Source organism: Dermacentor variabilis, chromosome 11 (genome assembly GCF_050947875.1).
Source record: "Dermacentor variabilis isolate Ectoservices chromosome 11, ASM5094787v1, whole genome shotgun sequence".
Lineage (NCBI taxonomy): Eukaryota > Metazoa > Arthropoda > Arachnida > Ixodida > Ixodidae > Dermacentor > Dermacentor variabilis.
Genome location: NC_134578.1, coordinates 116,794,928 through 116,805,548, shown reverse-complemented (window position 1 = coordinate 116,805,548; position 10,621 = coordinate 116,794,928). Strand labels below are relative to the sequence as shown.

Below are 10,621 nucleotides of genomic sequence, written 5' to 3'. Positions count from 1 at the left end.
GAGGTGGCCGATGTGTGAGGTTCGCTCCCCGCGGGCGGTACTACCCAACTGCCCACTACAGAGCCTTGCCACCACAAAGCATCAGGATGAGAGACATCAGGCCGCTGATTGCGGATGACCCCGCCCCCCAGGCTAGCCAACAAGGGGACTGGAACGAGCCCAAGTACGAGCTGTTGCATACAGATCGGCCCAGCAGAACAAGTTCTATGACGGATCGGTTCAACGAGGACGGGCCTACTAATGAAGCCATCTTTACCGAGGTGGCTGGCTATTCCGAAGAAGCAGACAACGATCCCGTGCTTTGTGACCACAGCATGTTTGGGGCGGCTACTCGCCAGCATGCTCTGTCAAATCCCGACGGCTACTGTGACTGTGTGAAGACGGCGATTGCGGCCGATGTGCTCCGTCACCCCAACGACTGGAGTGTGCCCCACGAAGTCCGCAAGATCCTGGGCGCGGTGGAAGAAAACGGGCTATTCTCCAAGAAGATTGTCGCCCCGACGCCGTACCACCACGTGAAGCTCAACAAGAAGCACCCACGGGAGAGGGTCAACCTGAAGGAGATCTACACTGTAGAAGTCTCCTACAAATTTGAGCCACTCTACCAAAAAGACATCGACTTGGTGGAACTCGAACAGCAAGACGTGTACGACGTGCTCCGGCCCTATACCCATGCGATGCAGAAGGCGGGAAAGAGGACCCTTCCGTCGGCAGACAAGAAGGCGGCATCAAGGAAGAAGCAGGAGCAGCGTGACGCGAAGTTCGCAGAAACGGTACCCGAGAGGTCTGGGCCAGTGAAGACTCGGGCGCAACGGAAACATAACGGCAAGGAGGCACTGAAACGCATAGCTCACAAGATGTCGTCAAGCAGCGTGTCTCCTCGTGATATTGCCATCACCATTCTGACCGGCGAGACATCAAAGCCTGTCGGAGAGCTCCTCGAGGTCATGCGCCCATGGCTGAGGTCTCCTGACCTGGCTGACGGAAACGGACTGTCGTGCTGGTTGGCGGCGTGCCACCTAAATTGTGTCAGTGCCACAATTACCCTTACCGGCCTGCTGGGTAGACTGCGGGCGACGGGCGGACTCTTCGCGACTTCCGGGCCCACCGAGTGGCTCCGTGACCTCACCGTCGACGGCGATGTTGAGAAGAATCCAGGGCCTGTCATCTTCCCAACCACCATCGAGGAAATCAAGGGCAAGCTGCCGTTCAACGAATGGCTACGAGACAAGAAAGGCCTGGGCGCCATGATGTTCACGGCCGCTCTGGACTATGTGTGCCAACTTTCCCGACCGGTCGAGATTAGCCAGACTGACGCCAACACGGTGCTTGTCTGCCGGGGGTGGTGGTACCCGGGGGTGAGCGACCGGCGACGTGAGCGGCTGTACATAGGCACGTGGTCCACACGGATTTTTCCGTCCACGTTGTCTGAGCTACGCCAAGATGCCAGACCCAACATGCTCTACCTGCCCAAGATGGACGCCAGGCGCATAACAAGCATTGAGCCTGGGACCGAGCCTTCAACTCCTGCCCGAGGCTCAGCGTCCAGCGTGGGCTATCCGTCGCCCATGTTGACTGCCGTCAAGAGGACCGGCCCTGCAGGTTCATCCCAGCCACGCAGCCCAGGGTCAACACGGGGAAGCGGGCCAGAACCAAGCAGTGGCGCCTCAGATGAGGAGGCGGAAGATGATGATCCTAAGGTGATCCTGGCGGCCATGAGCGGCAACAGCGGCTCAGTGCTGCGGTGTGTAGGCGCCGACGGTGCCGGTATCATCCTGCCGTCCCGTGGCGACCAGACGTCTCCAGCGATTGCCCCTCCGGAAACAGTACTGATCGTGATCGGTAGTTGCTGAGGTGAACTATGCTCGTGCTGTGCATATCACCTACACGAAGCAGGAAAAGAAAGAAGGTGGCGTGTTCTGCATCGGTGGCCAGGTGGCACCTCCCAGCGTCAGTACGCCTCTTCAGCCTCTGGTCGCCAGCGGCGGGCCACACGTTACCATCACGGACGGTTTTTCGTGCAAGATCCTGGGCGAATGGTACCCGACAGAAGGCAACTGTGTCCCTGTGCAGACCCGCTTTCGTACATGGGGCCCTCCGAAAGTTGCGTTCGGCTCACGACCGCCCACAGCCTCTGGGACGCAGGTGATCGCCACAGCAATCGCGACAACAGAAGCCAGCGATTGGCAGAAACGGCCCATCATCGTGGAAGAGCAGACATCACAAGTGAGGACCTTGACAAGACGACATCAGACAAGTTGGCCATCAGCCCTGCCCCCAAGACGGCCACCTGTGAAGCACTGACATTGAAGATGGGCCTGATGTTGGACTGGGCGCGGTATGGTTCGACCGAGGCGCCCAGATTCAACGTCTTCACCGGCCAAGCCCAAGTACACGAGCCCATGACGCACATCGTCCGCGGTAGCCGTGTTCGTCGACTGGTGAACAGTTCTGGACGACTCAAAGCTGACTGTGGCGGATTGGTGCGACCCTGCCTCCCCTTTATCGCCGGGTGCCAACGTGGAAAGATCAGCTTCTATGCGAGCGCAGCCCTGGTTCCACCGGGCGAGAGGTACCTGATCCTCGCCCCCCCCCCCGCAGTGGAACGACACAGGGCATTCGGATTTGCTGCGGCTACATCCTGCCGTTCCTGCCCTGGCCATGGGGTAATCTGAGCCTTGGGCTCACTAGAGAGACTGAGCATGAGGTGGGGCCCAACGAGCAGCTGTACACCTGGTACGGCAGCACGACTCACGTGCCGGGTGAGACGTGCTTGAATATAGTCCTCCACCAGACGGCACCTGTGGACACGACAAACAGAAGGAAACTCCATCCGTTCCTGGCGACACTGCCCACTACTGGCGGGCTTGCAGTTGAGCTATGGCCCACCTACACGAAGATCATCGTGAACTGCAAGCCAGACCAAGACCTGTACATCCCCGCTGTGACCTTTGCGCTGTCCTGGTCTCTCACCCTCGACGTGATGACTATCAAGGACACAATGGCGCGCATAGTAAACGATGGACTGTACGACCGAATCGAGAAGGGTCACAGAAAGGCCGGTGTGGTTCGCAAAACCACGCAGGAGTGATGACGACGTCAGCTGTGACCCTGTGCCCCACTGCAAGCAAAACACTTCCAGCAACGTGGAAGCCTCAGCTCCGTTCCGCACAAGACATTCCAATAATGTACAGGTGCTGGGACCCTGAAAGCAGCAAGATGGAGCACATTCCTGCTGACGCTCACTGGTGTGACATTGAGCTGCCAACAGACTGGACAATATGCCAGCCAAGTCTGGAGACTTCGGGCCGGCTCGTGCGGGTGATCGGCTGGCCGGCTGCGTCGGGCTCTTGCCTTTTTCTTCAAAAACCGGGTGTTTCGCATTTGGCACTTCCAAATTTTGGCTGGGGTTGCTTTTGGGCTTGTAGGGATCAGATCCGACGCAAAAAACCGGGGCCAAAAGGGCTCTAATTCGAATTTTCCGTGATTTCTTTGATGCCGGCCGTTGGGCCCAGGATGGCCTGGGCTCATACCTTCTGAGCCCCGGCCATGCCCAACACCCGCAAGGGGAAAAACGCGTCGCCGCCCCGATCCCCCCCGCGGCCTCCGGCTCGCGGTGTTCCGAGTTTTCGGAGGACGGCGACGAGGCGATCGCGCGGTTTTGCGAACTCCTCGACCAGCTTCCCGTCGCGGAGGAGGAGAGCCGGCCCCCGGCTGGCGGAGGCGAGGAGGAAGACGTGCAGTCCTCCGTTTCGGAGGGCACGGCCGTGGCTGCGGCGCTCCCGGGGGACCTTGGGGGCCGGGCGGAGCGGCGATGGCGGGAAGTCCAGGAGGAGGTCCTCGCCTTCTGCACGGCGCCGCCGAACAAGGTGTCCGTGGATGCCCGGAAATACATCATGACCAAGATCTTCGAGCTGACCGCCCTCTGTTCCAGCCTGAGGGCGGAGGCGGCCGCGGAGCGCGGCGCGGTACTGGCCCTTCAGGGCCAGCTCGTGGAGACGCGCCGGGAGTTGGCCGCGGCGCAGCGACGGGCGGGCGTCGCGGAGTGCAGGTTGGAGGGCCTCGTCGGTGTCGAGACTGGTCCTGCGAGTGCCGGCCTGCCTGGCGCCGGGGGTGCTGCGGCGGTTGGCGCCGCGGCGTCGGGTGCCGGGCGTCTGTTGTCCGCTGGCGCCGGGGGCGCGTGCGCTTCGGGCGCTGCGCTGATTGCACCCGGCGCGGCGAGTTACGCCGCCGCCCTGCGGTCGGGCGGCCTCCTCGATGCCGGCGCGGCGCCGGGTGCGCCCGGATGAGCGGCCCGGGGGCCCGCGCAACCCCTGCACGACCACGTCTGTTTTCTTACACCGACGGCCCAGACGACCACGCCAGCGAGGGATGTCGTCCGCCTACTCAAGGCAAACATCGATCCTGCGGCCAAGGGAATCGAGGACGTGTCACTACGGCTCACCCGGTACGGCGTTACGGTTTTCTCGAACATAAAACAGTCTATCGACAATCTAAACTGGGCTATACAGGACAATGCCGTCACTAGAGCCGCCCTAATCGTCAGGGTTGCGGAAAAACGTAATCCGCATGTGCGTTTTTCGGGAGTAGACCCTGACGTCGCGCCGCAGGATTTTGTCGTAAGGCTCAACGACCGCAACCCGGGCCTCAATCTCGACCCCGACAAATGTAGGGTTCGCGTGACTTTCAAGGAAAGGTCGGGCACCAACGCTTACATTGCGGAGGTTGACCCGCCGGCTTTCCGCGCTCTCATAAGCCGTCAGCGTCTTTCCGTGGGATGGACTATGGTGCGTGCCCACGAGGACCTTCACGTCCCCACGTGCACCTTTTGTGCTACGTATGGCCACGGCCGCACCACGTGTCCGGTTCGCGCCGACGCTGCGAAGGCAGTATGCATGCGTTGCGCGGGAAATCACCTGAGCGGCACATGCACGGTGCGCATGGGACACGAGGCGGTGCGCTGCGCAGAGTGCGATCGGGCTGGCTTATCGTCTGCCCACCCTGCAGGATTCCCGCAGTGCCCCATCTTGATGGAGAGGGTGGCACGGCTGCGAGCGCGCACAAACTATGGCGGGCAGTAGCGCGACGGACGCTGCGGGAAAGGGGGGCTGCGGGCGAATGGGGGAGCGTGGTCGCGCGGCGGCAGCGAGCGAGCGAGCGACCCGGCGGGGGGAACGCCCGTCGGGACGCGGCGCGCGCGGAGACGGCGGTGAGCATTGCGTTTATGCAATTAAATCTCGATCATGCCAGACTGGCCTCGCAACACTTGGGCGACTGCATGTCGGAGACGGGTGTCCCACTGGCGGCCGTATCCGACCCTTACAGGCCCGGAGGCAAGCTGCCACGTATGCCGCCGGACTTCAACGTGTACGCCATCGACCGGGATCCGGCGGTAGTGGTGGTTACGCGAGGGCCGCCATACGACGTCTCCCCCCTGTTACTCTGTAAACTGGTGGTCGCCGTGTACTGTGAGACACGCGATTTTCAGTTCATGTTTGTTACTGCGTACGCGCCGCCCCATCGATCGATGGACGACACCTTTCGCGGCATTGAGGAGGCTATCGCGAAGGCCCGCACGCCTAACATCGTCGTCGCGGGTGATTTCAACGCGAAGCACCCGGCGTGGGGTCCCTGTGCGGGGGACGAACGCGGCGCCCGCCTTATAGAGTTTGCCGGGGCGAACCGCCTCGTTGTTCTTAACGATCCCCAGTCGCCACCAACGTACGAGACGCGCTACGCGGCCAGCTGGCTCGATGTCACACTGGCGGCGCCGGCCCTCGTCGCGGCTGGGTTCGATTGGACCGTTCGCGAGGACCTCACGTTCTCCGAACATAAGAACGTTGCGGTTCGCATCGGCGCTGTTCGCGACGGTCGTTCTCGCCGTCTGACCCGCTATGCGCGGGAGGAATTGTTGACCGCCCTCGCAGGCGAGCCGTGGTTCGCGCCGGTTTCGGGGGCTACCCTACAATCAACGGGCGCTCTCGACGAGATACTTGCGGGGTTCCAACGGCTCTTTGACCGGTATTACCGGGCAAACCACCGCCCTGTCAAGGGCCCGGGGAGGCCTTGGTGGACCCTGGCGCTGGCGCGGGAAGGACGCGCTGTGAACGCGTTGCGGCGCAGATACCAGCGCTGCGCGGCGCAGGAATTGCGGGCGCGATTCCGCGCGAAATACAGCAGGGCCCTCGCGGTCTTTCGCTGCCACGTTCGCGCGGCCAAGACCTCGCACCTCCGCGGGTGGTATACTAGTTGTACGCGGCGCTCCATCTTTTCCGCCGCGTTTCGGGAAGCATTCGGCAGGGTGCGCCCGCGACAGTGTTTGCCGCCGCTCGAGCTGCCCGACGGTGCCCGCACGACCACACACCTCGAGTCGGCGGCCCTCTTATTGAGGACGCACGTGGCGGTCGATGATCCCTCCTCCGACGGGCCCTGCCACGCAGAGATCAGGGTGCTAGCGGCGTCGCCCTATTGTACGCGTGTACGCGACGCGCCTTTTACGGCAGCCGAATTGCAGTGTGTCCTTCGGAAAACGATGGACGCATCTGCACCCGGGCCGGATAGGATCACGCCCTATATAATCAAGGGGCTCGCGCGGTCGCATGGCGCTTTTCTGCTCGGGCTCTTCAACGCGGCGCTCGCGCTGGGATACTTCCCCCGTTGCTGCCGTACGGGGCGAATCATCTTCATTCCGAAACCGCAGCGCGCGCCCGAATTACCCACCTCGTACAGGCCCATCTGCGTTACGTCGGCACTGGGCAAGGTGCTTGAGCGCCTCTTGACCGGCCGGTTATACTATTTTTTGAAGAGCGGCGGACACCTGCACGAACAACAATACGGGTTTACCCACGGCAGGAGCGCTGTCATGGCCTTATATGCATTGAAGACCCGCCTGCTCGCACTCAAGGCAGCCAAGACACCGGCCATCCTAATGTCGCTGGATTTTCGCGACGCTTTTGACAGCGTGTGGCACCCCCTCGTCCTTAAATTCTTTAGGGACCGGGGGTTACCGAGCAACTTATACCATCTCCTTCGCTCTTTCCTCGAGGACCGCCGTGTGCAATTCACCTCCCACGCGGGTGGATCGAGGCCAGGCCGTCGCTGGGCAGCCCTCAGGGTTCACCTCTGTTTCCACTTTTGTGGAATGTCATCGTGCATGGGCTTCTTGAGCTTCCCATGCCCGCCGGGGTGACCGCACAGGCGTACGCCGACGACACCATTCTCGTCATTTCGGCTAAGACGCGTGACGGGCTCGGCGCGGCGGGCTCGGAGGCTCTTCGGCGAGTGGCGGCATGGGCTGAGAGCGCCAAGGTCTCCCTAAACATGGACAAGTCTTACTGTGTCTTGTTTTCTCATGGGCATGGCGGTATGGAGCGCGTCCACCTTCCATCCGCCTGGGCACCTCGGGCCCCTGAGGGGCCTGAAATTCGTGGAGGCCCTCAAGGTCTTAGGCGTGACTTTTGACAGGCGCCTCCACTTCTTTCAACACGCTGACAGCCTCAAGGAGAAGGCCGAACTTCTGGCCTGCCGGGCGCTAACGTTCGTGCAGATGCAGGGTCCCCTGCAGCCGGCGGCATTAACACACCTTTACCATCAGGTGATGCTGCCGGCCCTCACGTACGCGTCGGCAGTGCGGTGGTCGGCCAAGCCTGACTGCAGACTCAGCGCCCGCGTCACAACCATGCAGCGCACGATCCTGCTGGCGTTGTCGGGCGCGTATCGGACGACGCGCACGGCCTCCCTTCAGGTTTTAATGAGGGTGCCGCCACTGTCGCTTGAGCTGGACAGGACCGCGGTGGAGTTTAAGCTCTTCGCCCTGCGCGAGGCGGTCGAGTTCGGCGACCTCGCGGTCTCCCCGCGAGACGTCCTCTACCCCGCCGACCCTTGGGGAGTCCACCCGGCAGCGATTCGCGCGTTTTCGTTTGCGCAACTGTCGGCGCCGGAGGCGCGCAGCAGGTCGCGTGCCGCGGGCGTTCATGTTTATACCGACGGCTCGTACACGCCGCACTCATCGGGTGCCGCCTTCGTCGTCCTCGGCCCGCGGGAACGGATCGGAGCGGTGGGCCGATTTCGTGTGTGCGCTGCCACGAGTGCCTATTGCGCCGAGGTCATCGCCTTTGCAGAGGCCTTGACTTACTTGTGCGGCCACCGGCAGACGGGCGCGGTATCTCTATATACCGACTGCCTTTCTCCTCTGCAAGCGCTCGCGACGCCTGGATCGGCCGACCCCCGCATTGCTCGTATTCAGACAGCGCTCGGGGAGGTTGCCTGCTTGTCCGAGGTGCGTCTATATCACGTGCCCGGGCATTGCGGCGTTTTTGGCAACGAACTCGCCGACTTCCTCGCGTCGCGGGCCGCTAGGTACGGGCTCGATCGCAGAGCGCCCCTACCTTTTAGGTCGGTCCGAAATGCGTTCAAGGCGGTCCAACGAGAGCGGTGGGCGCGGTTATGGCGCGAAAACCACGCGGACACGGCGCTATTTCGCTGGGTGCCGCGCCTAGAGGAGGCGCCGTCCTTTTTTCCCCCTCCGCGGGCTTTGGTTACCCTGCTTACGGGGCACGGCCGCTTCCCTTTCTATTTCCACCGTTTCGGCCTTGCTCACGACTCTCTGTGCCCATGTGGCACAGAGTGCTCTTCCTTCGATCATTACTTGGGGGAATGCAGCCTTACTAGACCGTTGGCCGCCTCTCTCGAACCGCAGAGCTCTTTGACGAGACTAGACCTGCCCGTGCTTTTGCGCTCCAGTCGCAATAGAGCGATCTTGATTCAAATCGTACGGGTCATTAGTGAACACCTGCCCGATTACGTCCGATGACGTTTTCGCACAGACACGCTCATTTATGATCAAACTTAACCGCTTACCGTTTGCGCGCCGGCCATAGCGGCGTGGGTTTGAGCGACGCCTCCGGGGATGCGTCCGGCATCCCCGGAGGCATCGGCATCTCGCTGGCATCCCCGGAGGACGCATCTCGGCATCGCCAGCGAGATGCGTCCGGCATCTCGCTGGCGACCTCCGTGTGGGCGCGCGTGGAGCCCGCCGGGCGCGAATGGTCCGCGGGGCCATTGAGATCTGTGACGAGGCCCCCCCTGCGACACCCATCCGCCGGAAACGCGACGCGACCCCTGCGCGGCGCCCTGACACCGGCTCATACCCGCCGTACCCACCTCACGGCTGGGGGTTCAATTCCTGCTGGCGGAACTGTCTTGATCACATTCTTTTTTTTTTATATACAAGTACACAAACACAAGTCGGATTGCGGAGGCCGCTGTCGTCCTGTCGACCGGAGACGGCGGGGCTTCGCGCCCCTGGCGACACGGCCTCACGCAACCGACCGGCTGTGCGACCTTTCGGTCGGTGTCCGAGAAAACCGTGATGCTGTGCCACTTTGGTCTTTGAACCTTGGCCAATGCCGCAATCTTCGAGGACGGACGCGCCCCGTAATCGCAGGGTTCCAGCACCCGCTGGAATCCGCCGTTCCAAGGCGCCTCGCCTTATTAAGTGGCGATCATCACCTTCCGCCCTCTCCACGAACGAGGCGGGAGCGCCCTCATCATCTTTCCGGAGGGCTGCCGCGAAGGATGCTAAAAACCGCGCGTCGTGGCACGCATATCGTGACGGACCGGCTCTGCACTACCTCCGGGATCGGCCCCGCCATTCCATCTCGGAGGACGTCCCTGGGACTAATCCACGGCCGTCTTCCCTGCAATCCGTGAGAGCTTCTCGGCCATTGGCGTCCGTGCCGTGTACACCGTGGCGCAAGCGAAGAGGACAAGTCACGTCACAGCAACACAGTGCCAGCTGTGTGTTTTGTGTACTTTAGTGTACAGTGTTTTTTATCTATTTTTATTTTTTTATTTTTATTTATTGTCCCTCTCGTCCACACCATGACTTTATTCTTTCCTGTTCATGATGGATAGTTGATCCATTTCTTGCCTCTCCTTTTACTTTATTCTTGCCCTTTCTCTTTTCCCTTTGATTTCCTGTCGCTTGTTTATTTATTCATTTCTTAGTTTTCTTAAGTTTTTTTTTTTCTCATCATCTTCATGGCCACGTCCATGCCCTCACGTCTCCGCCTCATTTATTCATTAAAACATAGCCCTGTGCGAGGGTTTCTGCCCTCGATGAGACACCTTGGGACACATGCGCGTTAGCTATACCCACACTTTTATTTTTCCAATTGGCTTTTCTTCACCAAAACATGCGCTTCGGGTATTACTTAAAAACCCCTTTTCATTTATTTCAAATTGGCTTTAAACCTGGTATGCTTTTCTGCAGGTACAGGTGTTCCCCACCCTTTATTTTTGTTTTGCTTTCAGGAATGACGGGGAAGTAGTCGGCCGGGGCGGTACACATACGATTCGCGCGCGTGCGAGAAAACTGTCAGGCCGTACCGTGTGTGCCGCAGCGTGACCTCCTTGATGTGTTGATGTTCTTGGCGGCCGGGTCGATGTTCGTTTTCACCAGTCGCAGGGCGTCTCTCGCCGGTGTCGTCGTCGGTGCCGTGGGCGTTAGGAAGGCCACGTGCTCAAACGTGGGCGCCGTCCGCGCGCTCCGGCCGCCCGCCGCCACGGCCGGCGCGACACCGCCCACACCCGCCGCGGGCGACGCCCTCAGCGCCGCGGC

The 10,621-nt window shown here is 61.2% G+C and overlaps 1 protein-coding gene across 1 annotated transcript; it reads left to right on the top strand.

Annotated features, from left to right (window-relative positions):
- Positions 1–7,357: 7,357 nt before the first annotated feature.
- Positions 7,358–10,320, top strand: LOC142563452 (uncharacterized). The gene is made up of 3 exons (XM_075674005.1): positions 7,358–8,358; positions 8,880–9,012; positions 10,315–10,320. Exons 1-3 carry the CDS (start codon positions 7,358–7,360, stop codon positions 10,318–10,320), a joined length of 1,140 nt encoding a protein of 379 aa, XP_075530120.1.
- The last annotated feature ends 301 nt before the right edge of the window (positions 10,321–10,621 follow it).